At 49.7% G+C, this 18,293-nt stretch overlaps 1 protein-coding gene across 1 annotated transcript; it reads left to right on the top strand.

Annotated features, from left to right (window-relative positions):
* The first annotated feature begins 1,555 nt into the window (after positions 1-1,555).
* On the top strand, positions 1,556-16,819 carry LOC121272266 (7SK snRNA methylphosphate capping enzyme-like). Its single transcript, XM_041178811.1, has 4 exons — positions 1,556-3,144; positions 7,245-7,463; positions 10,036-10,162; positions 12,554-16,819. Exons 1-4 carry the CDS (start codon positions 1,657-1,659, stop codon positions 12,607-12,609), a joined length of 1,890 nt encoding a protein of 629 aa, XP_041034745.1. The 5' UTR covers positions 1,556-1,656; the 3' UTR covers positions 12,610-16,819.
* The last annotated feature ends 1,474 nt before the right edge of the window (positions 16,820-18,293 follow it).

The following is an 18,293-nucleotide window of genomic DNA, read 5'->3' as shown; positions in this document are numbered from 1 at the left end:
TATCCTCTGGTAGGAGACTTCAATGCTTGGAGGAGAGGCTAGTGGAGGGGGGGGGGGGGGGGGTGGTGGAGAGAGCATATTGCAGGTGCCCTGCTGAAAGTTGGAGATTGCTTTGGTGCAGAGGCTCCCTCCAGGAGGAAAGAACTACAACTCCCATCAGGCACCGCGCCCGCCACAGGTTGTGTGGGGGAAGAGCGAGGGAAAAGTCACGTGGTTCCCCCTCCGCCGGAAGTTGAATTGGCGCAAACCAACAAAGATATGAAAAGCAAACAGGACCCGGGGGGGAAAGCCCGAAAAATCGCCCCTGAAATGCTGGCGGCCATCCCCCCCCCCACCACCAACAGGCTCGGGAAAGCTCACTCTGGGAAGCAAACGCCGAGTTTTGCCGCCCGATTCCGGGTTTTAAGTCGGGGGTTTGTTTTCCCCGTCGCGTGGACGGGGAATAGGCGGCCGCGCCGGTGCCTGATTGAAAATACGGGCAATAAATCGCGAAACGGTTTCCCCTCCCTCTTTCCATTGGCGGGACCGACGGGGTCCTCTCAGCTCCTTTCGGGGAAAACCCCCACGGCTCGGTGAATGGAAAGAAACGGCGGAAGTAAATAATTAAATATAATAATAATAAAAATAAACCTTTTCTATCCAGGCGCCTATCTTCACCTCCCCTCCCCGACCCTCCCACCACCTCTCTCTCTTCCCCCCCCTCCCTCCCTTCGCGAGGGAGGTGGCCCCGCCCACCCGCTCGACGCCGGTTGGCCGAGGGCGGGCGCCGCGCGCCACCTGGGTCGGTCCCCCCTCCCCAGCAGCCCCCCGGGGCTGGCCGGCCGCCGATTGGCGGAGGCGCACGTCGATCAGCCGAGGAGAGGGTTCGGGCAGGGTATAAAAGGAGACGCAAGCGCACTCTGAGGCGACAGAGCGAGTGCGCGTTAGTAAGCGAAACGCGCCGGGGGGGGGGGTTTCTTAGGGGCCGAAGGGAAGGAAGGAAGGAGGGAGGAAGGAGTGTGTGAGGGAGGGAGGGGTGGAGAGAGAGAGGAAAGGGAAAAAAAGTATTTTTAATTTTTTTTTTAAACGGGCGGGGGGTGGGGGGTCTTCCGAATTAATAAGCTTGGACTGTCGGTGCAGGATTTTATTTCTGCACCGCTTAAGTTCCACAAACTTGACAATCGAACCTTTAAAGTTGCCATTTTGGGATTTATTTTTTTTTCTCTGGGTGTTGGAAAAACTGTCAAGTGGAAGGAGGAGGGGGGGGGGTTTAAAAAAAAGGGACTCGATAAACAAAACCCGTGGAGGAGGAGGAGGAGGAGGAGGTTGTGGGGGGGGGGACGGTGAATTGATTGTTCGCGAGGTCCCAGAATATGAATAATTCATTTATGCTGATGAGACGCGGTGACGTCACGGGCGACGTGGGATTCCGTTAGTGGACGTAACGGCAACGTCGTGGACTTGGGTTTGCCAGTGGGGGAGGGGGAGGGGGAGGGGTTGGGGGGGGCAGGGGGAAGGAGTGGTGCATGGGCTGCTGCATTGGAGCAGCCGCCGCAACAGCACAAGCAGCAGCAGGAGGAGGAGGGGCTCCCCCACCCCACCCCCCCTCCTCCGAAACCACCCTCCGGTGAGGGCCGCTCGTGATCCCCTCACCCGAGACCTGACCCATGTTGTCTGATGAAGAAGCTGATGGCGACGTCGGTCAAGGAAGACCCCATCCGGGAGGTGACCCTCCTGAAGCCCGAGTACCTGTCAGCCATCGAGGTCAAGGTGGAGGAGCTGCATCGCCAGGGCAGGGCCCTGACCCCCGTCAGCGAGGAGGCCGCCTTGTCCCCCGGCGCCAAAGACGAGCTGGGTGAGGACGAGAACGTGGCGGAGCTGAGCAGGCCGAAGAACGGCCTCCAGCCCTTCCAGCAGCAGAGGGCCTTCAAGAGGCGGAACAGCCTGAACGTAGGCTTCAAGCACCCCGGCTTCAAGCGGCGCCGCAGGGCCAACTCTGACTGCGACCCGGTGCTGCCCAGCAACTTCCTCTTGGGGGGCAACATCTTTGACCCGCTGAACCTCAACAGCCTGTTGGACGAGGACGTGAACAAGGCCCTCAACGCCGAGACCCCCAAGTCCTCACCTCTGCCCTGCCGGAACCGCGACCCGGTGGAGATCCTCATCCCCAAGGACATCACCGACCCGCTCAACCTCAACAACGACTCCGAGGTCCTGCCCTCGCCCCTCAAGCTGGGCCGCAAGAGGCGCCACCGGCACTACCACCACCCGCCCAGCCAGCTTCCCCAGTCCGCCGCCGCTGAGCTGGCGGAGAAGAGCCAAGCGGCCGTGCCGGACCCCGGCGCCCAGGATGGCGCCGCTAGCCAGATTCCGGCGGCAGCGAGAGCAGGGGCCGGTGCCGCGGAGCCGCCGCCGGAGCCCGAGGGGCCCCAGCCTTACGAGCTCAACACCGTCATCAACTGCAGGGATGAGATCGTGTCGCCCGTCCTCCGCGGCTCCGAGCACGCTTCGGCCGGCACCCGGCACCGCAAGCGCCGCAGGACCTCCAGCAAATCGGAGCCGGGCAAGGCTACTACGGGCGCAGAGGAGGAGCCTGGGCCGCCGGGCGCCGACGCTAAGAAGCAGACGCCGGAGAAGCCGAGGGGGAAGGCGTCCCACCACCACCACCACCACCATCATCACCAACACCAGCAGCAGCAGCACCACTACCAGCGCCACTCCAGCCTGCACCGGGAGAGCAAGGCTCAACCCAACTTCCAGAGCAAACACAAGCGGTTCCAGTATGGCAACTACACCAAGTACTACGGCTACCGCAACCCGGGCCGCTGCGAGGACCCCCGGCTCGGGGTCTTTAAGCCCGACTGGTTCCGGGGCAAGGACATCCTGGACCTGGGCTGCAACTCTGGCCACCTGACCCTCAGCATCGCCAAAGACTTGAAGCCCTCGCGCATCGTGGGCGTCGACATTGACGGTGGCCTCGTCCACTCGGCCCGGCAGAACATCCGCCACTTCCTGTCGCAGGACGTGCTGCCGTCGCAGGGCAACGGGCAGGTGAAGCGGCGCTTCCCCCTCTCGCTGAGCAAGTGCAAGGGCCCGATCGCTGCGCCGCCCATAGCGGTCGACTGCCGTGTGCCGGAGTTCCCCAATAACGTCACTTTCATCCAGGTGGGTGCACTGGGGAGAGGGGAGGGGGTGGGATGGAGGGGATGGGATGTGGGGAGGGGGGAGGGGGTGGGATGTGGGAGGGGAGGGGGTCAGGTTGCCGTTGGGTAAACTAAACTGTTCCACCTTGAGCCAGGTGGCTGCAAATATCCAAATGACCATTGAATGTAGTGGGTGGGAGGTGGAACATGCTGTTGATAATCTGCCTTTCCCAAACTTTTTAGCCAGTTCGACAGTGGGTGATTTTTATATGTATGTATATTATATATATTAGCTTTGAGCTTGGAGGAAATGAAATAGTTTGGCACAGTGGAATATGTGTCCGTGAAGCACAAACTAATCCACGAGGTAAAAAGAGCAACAAAAAAAAATCCCCTTTTTTCTCTCCTTCCCCCCCCCCCCCCCCACTCCTTGTTGTGGTTGCTAAGAGAGATGAGACCCAAAACCTATTGGCTTTCCAGGCACAGTAGCCTTGCCCCACAGCCATTTTAGACAAACTGGGCTGGAAATCACATCTGCCTGTGCCTGCATGTGGAGAAGTTCGCAGGGCGGGTTCGGTGCTCTGCGCTTGCCTTCAGAGCTATTGCTGAATTTCTTGTCACTCCTCATCTCTCTCTATCTCTGTGTGTGGTTTCGGTGCGCTCTCAAATCACTTTTTTTTTAAATGGTGTATCCAGAAGAACCATGCTTAATGTTAATTTATTTTCCCCCCTTTTTTTTAACCTGCTGTGCATCTATCGAACTTTCATGCCCTCCACCTGCTGTTCAGCTGGACTGAGCTAAAATGCGTTGAAGCCTCGCCTACAGTGTAATGTTGAGTTTGGGGCTGCAGTTTGCTCCTGTTCTGTCCTTCTCTGCGTCGTGGAGGTTTCCTTACACTGGAAACCCTGTCGCCCAGCACAGTGCATGACGATACAGGTTTGTGGAGTAGCCCACAAGGAGGTGCCCTCTGCAGTGTGCTGGGGTGAGAAAAATAATGCTGCTCCTCCAGCTTTAAATTCTCTTTTTGTCTTTTTTTTTGGGGGGGGGCTGAATTGAAAAGCTTTCTGGCCTTTGAAGCAAATGCATGCCCACCCCTCTTTTCTCTTCACCCATCACCCTCTCCCACCACCACCTCCACCACCACAGAGTGCAGGTGGAAGAGCAAAGTTAACTTGAGAAATAGCACGATCGATGTAGTTAAATGGCTTTTTGCACCTGACGACCTAACATTTTGAAGGGGGTTGTGGGGGAGCTGCTAAAATGGCAGAAAACACTGGTGTGGACACAGAAAAGCTTGGGAGATGCAGGACAGCAGACTGCTCAGTTCAAAGTTACTGAATCCAAAGGATGGAAATCTCAGTTCCCGGTGGTCCGAGGTGACTCCCTATTTGGAAAGATCGCGGTGTTGGAATTCGCTCTGCCCTCTTAGATTCGCACTTGGCTACAAGTCGCAGTCCGGTTGCCTCTGCATGGTGGATTCCTGGTGATTTGTGCAGCAGAGTACTGCCCTATCCTAGCAGCGTTGAGGCATCATGCTTATTTTGCCAGGCCAACAACCCAGAAGCCCGGCTTAACGATCCTGAGACAGGAGTTCAAATTCCACCACGGAAGCTGGCGAATTTAAATTCAATTACATTTAAATCAACGAAATAAAATTCGGGATTAAACTCGCATCGGTAATGGCGATACTGGATTGTCGTTTTTAAAAAAAAAACCCACCTGGTTCACTTAAGACCCCTTTTTTTAAGGGAGGGAAATCTGCCGTCCTTAACCCGGTCTGGCCTACATGTGACTGCAGGCCCACGCAGACATGTGGCTGACTCTTAAGTGCCCCTCTGAAGTAGTTGTGGCAAGCCACCCTGTTGTATTCAAGATGGTGGCTCACCGCTATCACCATCTCCTAGGTAACTGGGGATGGACAATAACCAGCGATGTTTTCCCCCCCCACCCCCTCATCCTGTGAACAAATTATGGGCTAAAGTGTTTTTGCAGTGCTTTGAGACCTGGTTGCTGTTTTTTTTTTAACCTGATTTTTTAAAAAAAAAAAATTTCTGGTTCTTCCATTTGAAATGGTGACAGACACTGCAAATGGCTGACTTGGAGGAGTTCAGTTCCAAGGTGAATCCTGGGCTGCAAACTCTCTGCTTTTTATTTTGTGAACTGGCTTGAGCAGAGACGAGCTGATCTGGAGTGAGCTGTTGTGTGTATTTTTATTATTATTGTTATTATTATATTATTGGGAGTCAGTGGTTAGGCCGGCATTCATTGCCCAACCCCCCTAATCACTTTCTAGAAGGTGGTGGTGAGCTGCTGCCTGGAGCCACTGCAGTCAGTGTGTTGTAGAAACACCCACAGTGCTGTCAGTCCTTTTTGTCAAACACTTTTACAAGAGGTGTTTGAATGTCACTACAAAAATGTTCTTCTCTGCTACCCTCTGGTCACTTCCTCACCTTACAGGGGGCGTAATTGGCTTTGACCCCCCGGCTGGTGGGGGAGCTTGCTCGTGAGTGGGGAAAGGTGGGGGTTGGGGGGAGAAGCTTGTGTGTGTAGCCTGGCACTTTGAACCTCCTAAATGTGTTGACTCCTTCCCACTGGGTCTGAGGATGCAAAGCATTTTGGAATCTTTAGCATTATTTTGTGAACTGGGTGGGGGGACGCAAGGTTCGGGGGGTGGTGATGGTGGAGAGTGGGTTATTGTACCTTTTAAAATGGTGATCTCGGGCACAGTTTTGAGCAGGAGTTGCTGGACGGTGAACTAGGTACAGAAGCCCTGCTGGTTTTACCCTGTGGCCTGAGAGCCAGTTGCGATGGTTCTCAGTTCTGGGCACAGACCTGAGGATCATAATTTGTGACCACATTATGGTTGTCTGGGTAGCTCAATTCATCACTAAACACTCAACCACTGGCAGGTGTGAGTAGCTTCTGCAAATCTCACTGAAGTGTGCGCTTTCAATCCTGACTCTGTTGACCTGGGACTTTGTAAAGTCACTTGTGATCTCCGAGAAGTTCCAACCCTTTCCCGCTTCCTTCTGTTTTCCCTATATCCCCCTGTAGCTCCTAATTTCTTGTGCTCTGCACTCTTCCTGAAGCTGGACTCCTGACCTGGTCCTAACTGGATAACTGGTCTTGCTTTTCTGTAGCCTGTCTGCTTCGACAAGCCTGAGGTGTTAAAGCATACAGAGTCATTGCCAATGAAATGATCGACACGTTTTGCTATCTGAAGTAACATTGATATAGCGCCTCAACTGTGTCTCCTACATCGTCCTAGACACAGCTTCCCATGTTGGTAAACACAGCAGCCAAGGGCTCCACTAACAAAACAAGTGAGACGAGCGACTACTTAATCTTTTTCTGATTGCGTAGGCTGAAGGGAAGAATCTTGGCAAGAGCACCAGGAGGTTCTCCGCTCTTTAAATAGTATTTACTGTTTCCCAGAATAAGATGGGGCATGGGTTTACAGCACATTTTTAGAATGGAGGACTCCTTCAATAGTGCTACGGTGCCAAGATGATACACTCAATACCGGGGGAGGTGGGGGGAAGAACACTTGAACCCACAACCTTCAAACTCTGGGCAATTAGGCGAGGCTGACAAACGTATCTTTTTGGAGTAGTAATTATTGGCAGGCTGTCTGACTGATTTGCCATTCACGCTTTCCAGCGGGGACTATTGGATGGTGGTCAGAACTGAGCTAGTGGCCCCTCTTCCTAGTCCATGGAATGCGGAGTGCAAAATTCTATCAATCAGTCCTGCCCACCTCCCTGTCCAGGGCCAACTCTTCCCAAGATCAAATTTTCATCTTTTCCTTGTCTCAGTGGCAGTGATTTCAGCCGCTGAAGCACCAGGAAGCCTTGAGTCTTTGCTGCTCCTGCTGTTAAACTGGTTCTGGGAGCTGGTCACTGTCTAGCTACCTGCTGCCTAGACTTTGCTGTCTAACTGCTCCTCAGGTTCTTAGTAAAGGGAAGGACCCAGTGGCACGTTTGGCTGTTGCCAACTTCTAAAGTGTAAATCAGTTGTGCCGAGTGGAGCACAGATCAGTTGGATTTAGTGGCTGATTCTAGCTGCTTTGTGTCCCGGGTACTCGAACTGTTATTTTTTTTTCTCTCTCTCTCTCTCGACAGGGAAACTATGTACTGGAGAAGGACGAGTTGCTGGAGACACAGAGACCAGAGTATGATGTCATTCTGTGCTTAAGCCTGACGAAATGGATTCATCTCAATTGGGGGGATGAGGGGCTAAAACGGATGTTCAAACGCATCTACAGGCATCTGCGGGCCGGCGGAATTTTCATCCTTGAACCACAGCCCTGGTCTTCATATGGGAAACGACGGAAACTTACAGTAATTGAGTTTTTTTTAAAAAATATATTATTTCGCGGGATGTGGGCTTTGCTGTCTGTGGCAAACATTTGTTGCCCATCCCTAGTTACCCCTTGGGAGGGTGGTGGTGAGCTGCCGCCTTGAGCCGCTGCAGTCCCTGTGGTGTAGGTGCATCCACAGCGCTGTTAGGGAGGGAGTCCCAGGATTTTGACCCAGCGACGGTGAAGGAATGGCCGATATATTTCCCAAGTCAGGATGGTGAGTGACTTGGAGGGGAGCTTGCAAGTGCTGGTGTTCCCCGTGTGTCTGCTGCCCTTGGCCTTCTAGATATTAGAGGTCGTGGATTTGGAAGGAGCCTTGGTGAGTTCCTGCAGTGCATCTTGTAGATGGTACACACACTGCTGCTACTGTTTGTCCATGGTGGAGGGAGTGAATATTTGTGGATGGGGTGATTGTTGTTGGATCTGCATTCATCCAGGCAAGTGGAGAGTATTCCATCAGACTCCTGACTTGTGCCTTGTAGATGAGGTGGACAGGCTTTGGGGAGTCAGGAAGTGAGTTACTTTCCACAGAATTCCTAGCCACTGATCTGCTCTTGTAGCCAGTCCACTTCCTGGTCAATGATAACCCCTAGGATGTTGATGAATAGGTTTAATGCTGCGCTGGTTGGGAGGGGGAGAGGAGGAATGTGTAATCTGGTTATTTACTTGCCCTTAGGTAATAGTGGGATATGAAGTGAGAAGGGTTGCATTGGAAGACTTGATTGTTCCAGCTATCTGGCCACATATATAAGCTGTACTTGAGGAACTTGACTTTTGAAATGATTAACTTCGATAGAAAGTGAGCGTAATCCGGAACGTGAAAGATGCATCACCTTGTCACTGAGCCATACAGAGCCGGGGTTTCCTGTGTTTGATTCACCCTAAACTCTGGCCACTTGGTGTGCCTTGCCTCAGCGTAGGCTGGCGGTGACCTACAAGGATTGCTGCTCCTAGTTGCTTCTCGGTCACCACAGATTGATGTTGGGCTCAGCCGTGATGCTGTCCGCTGTTCGGTACCCTTCCCAAAGACCTGGTGTGCTGTTGTGAAGAACTGACGTGTTGGACAGCTACAGCTGATTGCCGAACCACTCCAGCAGAAGACATGCACCATGAGGGAGAAAACAGAAGTTTGATGGGTTGGGGTGGGTGGGGGGTGAACCTGATTCTGGATTTTGGTTATTAGAAAGTTTCCTGGTGAAATCGACTGATCCCCAAATGTTGCGAAATCATTCCTGAATTGTCAATGCTTGTGCTTAGTGCCCATAAGAGATCTTATCTAGCCCCCGATTCATTTTCTAGGGCCGTTCATACAAAACACTGGGGTAGAAATATCAAATATTGGCATTAAAAGCTCGTGCTCTTTAATCCCCCAAATAATGATGGCCCCTTTGTGCCAGTTCATCATCCTCCGTAACAGATAGATTCGGCTGCATCTAGAGGTGTCCATGGTATGACACCAGTTAGGGTTTGAAAACTGTTTCCACAAGAGACTGTGTGTTGACTGTAGCCTGGTTCCAGTAGTGAATCTAATCGCAGTGAACCTCAGTCTGGGGAGGATGCAGACTACGTCTCCTGTTGCTACAAGTGCAGGTTTTACTTGGCATGGGCTTAACGGTAGGTTTTCAGACTGACCTTTGTGTATCATGAGGGGTGTCGGCCGTCCATAATGGAATCGTTGGCCGGTGTGCAAGGTCCATTTCTTGTATTAGTTAACTTGGCATCTTATTTCTGCTCTCTATGCTAATACTTGCTGTCCAATGTTTGCCCTGTTTATTCTGATAATTAGCAGCCTTTCAGAAGTTGGTGTTGGGATTCCCTGGAGTGGCTGTGTGTTCCCTGGAGTGACTCCCCTCGTCACAGAATTTGAAAGCTGCTGGGCTAAACCTCAGTTATTAAAATAATTCACAAGCGCTGGTTAAGATGCCAAGCAATCCATGCAGTAACTTGCACTACACAAGTGTTAACTCCAAGTCTTGCTTGTGCAGCTACTACTGGCAAATTGGTAAAAATCTGCGGTTTAAAAAATCACAGTATGTTTACAGAGCTCTGAAGCTGTTGAACAGTGATACATACCTGTTGTGTTTTTAAAGTTGCAAGCAGTTGCAGACAAGACATTTAACACCTCAGTAAACGAGAGGATGATAGCCACGAAGTGTTCTCTGTCCTAGCAGCTTTCCTGGACGACCTTAATTGCTAAATGCTGCATATGTTAAAGGCTCGAATTTAACTAACGGTTGGTTGGATTGCAGCCTGCCTCAGTCCTAGATCTCAGGTGCCCTGTACCGATAACTGGTTGTGTGTGTGTGTGGCCTTTTAAGATTTTGTGGTGAGGTCATGTAGAGAACCTGGATAGTGACGTTCCCAAACTGGCACTTTTATTTAGTCTCCTTCCTCACCAGATAAAGATTAATCGGGTTATAGACTGAGTTTTGTCCCAGTGCCAAGGTTGCTCCATCTCTTGATCCTGTCTGACCTCGAGTGTTAAAAGTTGTTCAATTCCGGCCACTTGTGCTCGATCCTAAAAGACCCTTTTTTTGTTTGGTTTTCGCTAGGAGACAATCTACAAGAACTACTATAAGATCATCTTCAAACCGGAACAGTTTACGTCTTATCTGTTGTCCCCCGAGGTTGGATTCTCTAGTTATGAGCTGGTGGGAACACCTCAGAGCACATCGAAAGGTAAGGGATGGCTTTTAAAGGCGGAGTAGCTTCGGTCCTGTGAGTCACACCGTGTTTTACCTTGCTGCCCAGCGGAAGGGGCTGTGGTGGTGCGGGCACGCGTTGTAGAATGGCCTTTGAGAGAGCCAGCACGATGGGCTGAACGGCCTCCTGGAGCTGTGGAATTTTGATTGCGGGGAATATAAGGTTGAACCACCAGAAGTGAGAAAACCACGGTGTCGAAATAAAAGAACTTAAAAGGTTGCTCCGACCGGAAACCGCTTCCTCCCCAGCTGCTTTGGATCCTCACAGAAGCACGAGATACTTGGTAGGATAGCAAACGTGAGCCAGGGTAGCATTTTTCTGATCTCCTGGGCAACAAGTAGTGGGTTTGAAGTTACGAAAGGAAAGCTTACTATCGATGGCAAGCGGTATTTTCAAAAGGGTGAATCTATTTAAGGAAATAGTTAGATGCTGTAATAGGGAGGTGACAATGTTGATATCCTGCAAGGATGAAATCAGATGGGCTGAAGGATCATCTTGTGATTCCTCTCTCTCTCTCTCTCTCTCTCTCTCTCTCTCTTTCTCTCTCTTCTCCCCCACCTCCTCCACCCCAAGACTAGGTTATGGTGTAGCTGTGCAAAGCCTCATGAAGGTACATGTGAACAGTAAATGAATTTTGATCTCTGTTTGACAATGAGGTGTATTTTTTTTTCTCTGCCAATTGGAAGCCAAAAGCCACATTGCAAATTATTAGAAGTTTTATATAAAGCTAGAGCTGAACCTAATGCATCACTTTAATAAAAGCAGAAATGCTGGGGAAATACTCAGCAGGACAGGCAGCATAGTGGAAAGAGAAACGGAGTTAGAAATGTGAGCTCTGATGGAAGGACCATCAACCTGAAATGTTAACACTCTATCTCTCTCCACGGATGCTGCCTGACCTGCTTGAGTTTTCCAGCTTTCTCTCTCTTTATATTTCAGGTTTTCAGCCTCTGTGGTATTTGACCTTTTTGTATTGATGTTTGAATCCCTCCCATTTGGCAAGACTTGATCAATTTTGATCTCCAATATCCTGAAACAGCTTTCACCAAACTTGCAGATACCAAAAAAAAGGCCTATTAAATAATTAGCAATGTAACCCAAGTTAGAAGCATTTGGATAGTTTGGTTAATTGGGCCAGTGGAGGGCAGACACAGTTTAGTGTGCAAAAGTGAGGGCTTGCTTTGCCAGCTCAAGAGTGTATTACATATTGCATTGGAATGGCAGGTTGCTTTACCTGAAGGACATTAGTTACAACATTTTAAGCTTCTGTAGATTTTTCAGATTTAGATTATTGAATTCCATTTCACAGATTTGCCAGAATGGGGTTTGAACTGTGACCTCAGAATTTCTCATTGACTTCCCTAACCACTACCCACCCATTCCCTATTACCATTAATCCAGACCAGCTGTTTGATGATCTAAACACCGATTCAACTCTCTGAAAGTAAGAAATGGGAGCGGGAAGGGAGGTTAGTTGAACTTGGGGTGAGGAGGGATGGCAGGGGAGGGTATTAGAGATATAACGAAGGACTTGCAACTATACAGCACCTTTCACCAACTCCAAATGTCCCGTTGTGCTCTGTAGTTAAGCAAGTACTTTCTGAAGTGCAGTTACCAATGTAATGTAGGGAAAGACAAGCTGGAAGTTTTTAGAGTCATTGGTTAGAGATAACTAAATGCACTTTTGCAGAGATGAGAGTCTGGGAGATCAACCACAGGAGTGGAGTGTTACTGTTTGCTATTTCTCCAATGTATTAGCGTGCTTTCTGTGCAGTTCCAGACATTGAAAAATCATCACCATCGGTTTTGTTTTATTCGTTCTTGGGATGTGGGCATCGCTGGTGAGGCCAGCATTTGTTGCCCGTCTCTAATTACCCCTTGAACTGAGTGGGCTCGCTCGGCCATTTCAGAGGGGCAGTTAAGAGTCAACCACATTTGCTGTGGGTCTGGAGTCACATGTAGGCCAGACCCAGGTAAGGACGGCAGATTTCCTTCCCAGAAGGACATCAGTGAGCCAGATATGCTTTTAGCCACCATTTGGTTGTATCCCTGAAGACACTAACGTTTTATCCAGATTTATTAGATTCATTAAACTTTAAATTTCCCCAGCTGCTGTGATGGGATTTGAACTCGTGTCTCCCGAGCAGCTGTCCCACCCTCAGGGTTATTAAAATTAACATTATGCTGGCATCACCAAAGTTCTGTCGGTGTAAGATAAATGAAGTAACAGGAGCTAACTTTTAGGTTGTCTTCCCTGTACAGATTCTGAACGTTTTCTCTTTCAGATTCTGTTTTTTGCCTTTATTGATTTTTTTTGTTGTTGTTGTTATTCAGTGTCCAACAAAGCTGATTATTCTTCTCCTGCAGGGTTCCAGCGTCCGGTTTACCTCTTTCACAAGGGTCGTCCATCTAGTGTGAACTAAGACCTTCCAAAGCCAGCTCCTGGCTGCTATTTCTGTTCCTTTTGTCCGTTGATGGCTCTTTCCTGACCATCTCCTCTCTCTCTCTCTCTCTCTCTCTCTCTCTCTCTCTCTCTCGTCGAAGCCAATGGAAGACCCTGCACAGGACACGTGGTCTGTCATCATGAACACTGCCTTTTTCTTTTTGGGTTGTTTTAAATTGACAAGATGTTATCTCGATCTGCTTCATATAAAAGGCTCAACGAATGTTTGTTTTAAAAAGAAAAAAGGAAAAGCATTTGAGGGTCACAAAAAAAAGGAACTGCTCTTGCTGGCTTTAGGCACCTCTTGGGTGGGGGAGGGTGCGTGTGACCCTTTTGAAAGGATAACTTCTGCGCTTGAATTTATAGTGAGCCAGCATTGCTGGCATTGCTTCCAGGAAAACCTCACCCTTTTTTTTTCCTCTGTCAAACTCTCATCGTTTGAGTGGGCAACACGTCTGTTGTGGACTGGCAGGGAGAGGAAAATAGATTAAACGTGAAGAGACGCCACAGGTGAAACTACCAAGATAAACCTACACCTTTTGCATTGTTTTTCTTTTACCATATGGGACATTGCTATCCAGCATGCCAGCCACTTGCCTGCAGGGTCATTTGCCACTTCGTTCTCTTCACCCATCTCTCGCCAAAAAAACGGTCTTGCTGGAGACTGTAAACCAACCAGTCCCTGAAACGAATTGGCTCATGGACGCAACCAAAACCAGCCATCTTCATCCTGCCAGCGCGGTTGGCCGTGTATTTTGGGGGCATGGTTACGGTGGGCTGCCTACAGACCCTGGCTCTGTTTTGATGACCGTTTCCATTGTCAAATTAAAACTGGTATTTACAGGATGCGGGCAACATCGAGCTTTAGAATCCTAGCGTTTGTGGCCAGTGGTCTGGAATGACCACTTGTAACAATATTCCAAAAGGAAAAGAATTGCCGGCGTTGGTATTGATCTATCCTCCTCTTTGTTGGAGCAGCGGGAAAAGAGAGCCCCGGTAGAGATGACTCTCGGCTGTTTCTGGCTCTCAAACCCCTCATTTGTGGGGAGGCAGGTAATTAGTTTTTCCATCCCTCTCTCCTCCGCTGAGGTCTCCTAAACCTCGACAAATACCTCTAGTTTGTTCTGGCATCCCTCACCTCCCAGCAAATCCTGAGCTAAAATATTGAACCCTTGTATGTGTAGTAGTATGACATGGCTGTTTGTTTAGTCAAAGAGTGAAGTCAAGAGGTCTGAGCACTGAGCTGCTGTAGTCAGGACTTACTTTTAAATGCATCCCTGTTGGTGCTGAGTACCTGAGCAGGCTATGGTTTGTATTTTTGCCCCGATTGCGATTGCCAAGCCCTTAGAATCCAACAGAATCGTATTCAATGTGATTTGTCTTCTCTTTTCGCCTCCCCACACCAATATTCAAGTCTTTCAGACTGGGGTTTGGTCTGACCCAGAAACAGATAATGGAGTGGGATGAATATCCTAGATATGACTCTTAGTGACTTTTTCAATAAATAAATAAAACCCCCTCAAGTTTAGACTTTCTTGCCTGTGTGTGTGTGTGTGTGTGTGTGTGTGTGTGTGTGTGTGTGTGTGTGTGTGTGTGTGAGGGGAGAGAGAGGAACGGTGAGTCTTAACCATAAAAGCGAAACATTCTGAAGTTAACACGTTTTAAACCATGAGCTCCTTTTAAACGTAATAATTTCAACAATGCTGGGGTCGCTGCACCTGGTTTTAAAGTTCTGCTATTTTATATTTTATATAAATTTAACTTCTGGAAGTCCAGCTGCTTAGAAATGAACAGGACCCTTGTGTGTTTGTTGTGCGTGTACTGGGGGAGTTTTACTGCTTCAGGGAGACTAAAAGTCCCCTCCAGTGCACTTGCCCCCCACCCCCAACCCCACCACCCCCATTTTGTAAACTGACGTCAGTCTGTAAAGATACAGAATAAAGTGCATGTTAACCACCCCCCACCCCCCCTCATCTGGACCAATGAGATAGACTGATGAGTGGCAGTGTCAGATGATTGCAGTAACCCTTAGCCATGCATTTGTTGCGCCGCACTGTAAATATTCCTGCGGTACAGTATGGAAATGATGCTGTTGTAATTTACTTTTCTAAAGTTAGAGGTTTCCTGACTTCCACGGGCCGCTCACTGCTTTATTTCAGCACAGTAACCTCCTGACTGCTCTCTCTCCTTTTTTTAATCCTCTTGACTCTCCTGCGCTCCTGTTCGAAAGGCCAGTGTGCTGGTTATGGGCGGAAGGAGTGTGGTGGTGGTGCTGTTGGGGGGGGTGGGGGGGAGGTAGATCCAACGCTTACTTGCATTGTGTTATGATAAAGGGTTTTTTTTTTACCCCTGCTAGCTGTGGGAGGAAAAATATTAAAAGTAAAGCGGCCTTACCAGTGTTCTGGGTCCATGAAGACCCCAGGATCCGAGGAGAATTGACCATTCAGTTGTGCTTTACAAGGATTTCTCCCCCCGCCCCCTCCCCCAGCCCTGCCCCGCCCCAGATTGATTGGTAGACCAGTTCAAAACCTGGGCCAGAGCCAAAATGCGTTTCACATAAAATGAGAGAAGTTGCTTCGTTCTGGCCCTCTCACCGGGGCCTTGGGGTTCCTCTGATATAGGACCAAACGCCCCCCCCCAATATGGTAACCTATGATGGGAAGGGGAGCCACCACCATGGCATACTCGACCTGCAGCCGTCTGCTTTGGAGGATCAGTGTTAAACGTGAGGGAACGCCGGGAGCAGATCTGGAGGAGGAGACGTGGTTCTGATCCGGAGCTCCTGGCGCCGTTAAACCGATCATTGGCCGGCGTTAGAGATCCAGGGAAACTCGGGATCGTGGATTTTTATTTTGTGGCGAGAGGGAGGCATTTTTAAAAAAAATAAATAAATTTTTTTGTAGAACTTTCCGTTTTATTATCGTAAGGCACTTAATGATTTTTTATATATATACCTGGACTTGAATTTGACCCCCCCACCCCCCCCCCCCACCGCCGCAGTCTCTCCAAACATTCACCTGTAATTCACTTCCGAAACTGATGGCGACATTTCTAACCCTTTTTAGAATTTATTGACTGAAGTTGAGGTGAGGAATCTTAGTGTGCGTTCCCAGGTGTCCTTTCTCAGTCGGCAGCTCGAGTGCTTGGACTCTTAAGGATCCTCGTTGCACTTTGTTATTTTAGTTAGTTCGAAGGAAGGAAGGTGCAAGCCATTGCCTTTTTCGGGTAAAGGAATTGCCTGCATCCCTCTTTGTGTGCCGAACAGATGACTTCTACCCTCGTAGAAGCTTAACCTGGGAGCAGGGAACCTTCCCCATCCCCCAACCCCACCCCCATCAACAATATGTCCAGTCCAGCTGATCCTGATGATAAACTGCCTGTAACCAACATTATTTCCCCCCCCCGTTTGTTAATTCTAACTTCCAGTACAAATAGCTGAGTAGCTTGTATCACTCCACTTGGTGTTTCGGTTTGAGCTGGCCGCAGGGGGGTTGTGTATTGCCGCTTCCCCAACCCCCACCCCCACCCCCTCCCGTTTTGTCCTCCGCGCGCCCCCTTTCAATATCCGTCACAGGCTTGGCAATCGCTGCTTTCCCACCCCCCCCAAAACCCCCTCCCCGTGAACAAAGACAGTGAACGGTGCTCCTGAGGAGGATCTGTGGCTGCCTTAACACCTGGGCCGCAGCAACAGCTTCAGCACGATTAAAATTTAGTAGCAAGACTGAGCCCGTCGGTAGTTGCACTGGTCTTTCAATAATTTCTTAATAATTAAAAAAAATTAAGCCATGGCTTGTAAAAAAGAGGTGCTTTTTTTTTTCTCTCTCTCTCTCTTTCCAACTATTTACCAGCTCCGTACAGGACGTTGTTTCTTCAGTATGATAAACTGTATCTTTGACAACTGGTTGGCTGCAGCTTCCAAACAGGGAGGGGAGGGTAGGGTAGGGCGGGCAAACTGTATGTACGTGTCTGCATTACAGGGGATGGTTTAAGTGCAAATAAACTTGAGATTCTAGATTTTTAAGAAAAAAAAAAGTAAATAAAATGTTGTCTTTGATATTAAAAAAAAAGTTTCAGGAAAAAAAATTGTCATTTGTGAATTTTTTTTTGTAAAAAAAAGACAAAATGCTGCAAAAATCCAATGTCAAACATACATCAAGTGTCATTACAATAAAGGAATACAAAGTGTTAAACTGGCCCCGTCTCGACTTTATTTTCAAATCCGCTCCTGTTTGTATACACCGACCGTTCTCTCCTCCCGCTTTCTTGTTCGTGTACTACCACCGTCACCCGGTGTGGAAGGGGGTCAGGAAGGAGGAGGACCTCCTCGTGAACCTGCTCCTGGGCCTGGCCAAGTTGGCCACTAACAGGTCCAGGCAGCGGGCAATCGACGGGGGAGTCCTGCCCGATTGTTTGTCCCTCTTCCGCGGCTACGTTCGTGGCTGGAAGTCCTTGGAAAGGGAGCACGCGGTGTCTGCCGCCACTCTCGAGGCCTTCCGTGCTCGGTGGACACCGTGGGGACTGCAGTGTTTTGTTGACCCCTTTAATCACATTTGAATTTAAAGTTTGTAAGTTTCCTTTAAACTTTGTTATTGGTTTTACAGCTGACCTGAGGGGCTGTGCCTGATTTATCCCAATGCTTGGCCTAAATAGCCAAGTGGTTATGGTACTGGGTTTGGAACCCCAAGATCAAGAGTTCAAATCTCACAATGGCAAACTATGAAACAATGTAACTTCATCTGAATAGGAACAGATGGAAACGTGTTTGTACTCGAAAGAGTTACAACGACCGTTCTCCCGCTCTTCTGTTCTTGTACGACTGTTCTCTCCTCCCGCTCTTTTGTTCGTGTACGATGACCGTTCTCTCCTCCTCTCTTGTTCGTGTACGACAACCGTTCTCTCCTCCCGCTCTCCTGTTCGTGTACGACGACCGTTCTCTCCTCCCGCTCTCTTGTTCGTGTACGACAACCGTTCTCTCCTCCCGCTCTCCTGTTCGTGTACGATGACCGTTCTCTCCTCCCGCTCTCCTGTTCATGTACGACGACCGTTCTCTCCTCCCGCTCTCTTGTTCGTGTACGATGACCGTTCTCTCCTCCCGCTCTCTTGTTTGTGTACGACGACCGTTCTCTCCTCCCGCTCTCTTGTTCGTGTACGATGACCGTTCTCTCCTCCCGCTTTCCTGTTCATGTACGATGACTGTTCTCTCCTCCCGCTCTCTTGTTCGTGTACGACGACCGTTCTCTCCTCCCGCTCTCTTTGTGTACGACAACCGTTCTCTACTCCCACTCTTGTTCATGTACGACGACCGTCACCCGGTGTGGAAGGGGGTTGAGAAGGAGGAGGATCTCCTTGTAAACCTGCTCCTGGGCCTGGCCAAGTTGGCCACTAACAGGTCCAGGCAGCGGGCGATCGACGGGGGATTCCCGCCCGATTGTTTGTCCCTCTTCCGCGGCTACGTTTGTGGCCGAATGTCCCTGGAGAGGGAGCACGCGGTGTCTGCCGCCACTCTCGAGGCCTTCCGTGCTCGGTGGACACCGTGGGGACTGCAGTGTTTTGTTGACCCCTTTAATCACATTTGAATTTAAAGTTTGTAAGTTTCCTTTAAACTTTGTTATTGGTTTTACAGCTGACCTGAGGGGCTGTGCCTGATTTATACCAATGCTTGGC

This window comes from Carcharodon carcharias, chromosome 33 (assembly GCF_017639515.1).
Source record: "Carcharodon carcharias isolate sCarCar2 chromosome 33, sCarCar2.pri, whole genome shotgun sequence".
Lineage (NCBI taxonomy): Eukaryota > Metazoa > Chordata > Chondrichthyes > Lamniformes > Lamnidae > Carcharodon > Carcharodon carcharias.
This window is presented reverse-complemented; position numbering and strand designations above follow the sequence as displayed.

Bases quoted from the DNA above. Each gene is read 5' to 3' on its own strand.
- LOC121272266 (XM_041178811.1), top strand. From the start codon at position 1,657: ATGAAGAAGCTGATGGCGACGTCGGTCAAGGAAGACCCCATCCGGGAG. The intron at 3,145-7,244 runs GTGGGTGCACTG...CTCTCTCGACAG, and splicing joins ATAACGTCACTTTCATCCAG to GGAAACTATGTACTGGAGAA. The intron at 10,163-12,553 runs GTAAGGGATGGC...CTTCTCCTGCAG, and splicing joins ACCTCAGAGCACATCGAAAG to GGTTCCAGCGTCCGGTTTAC.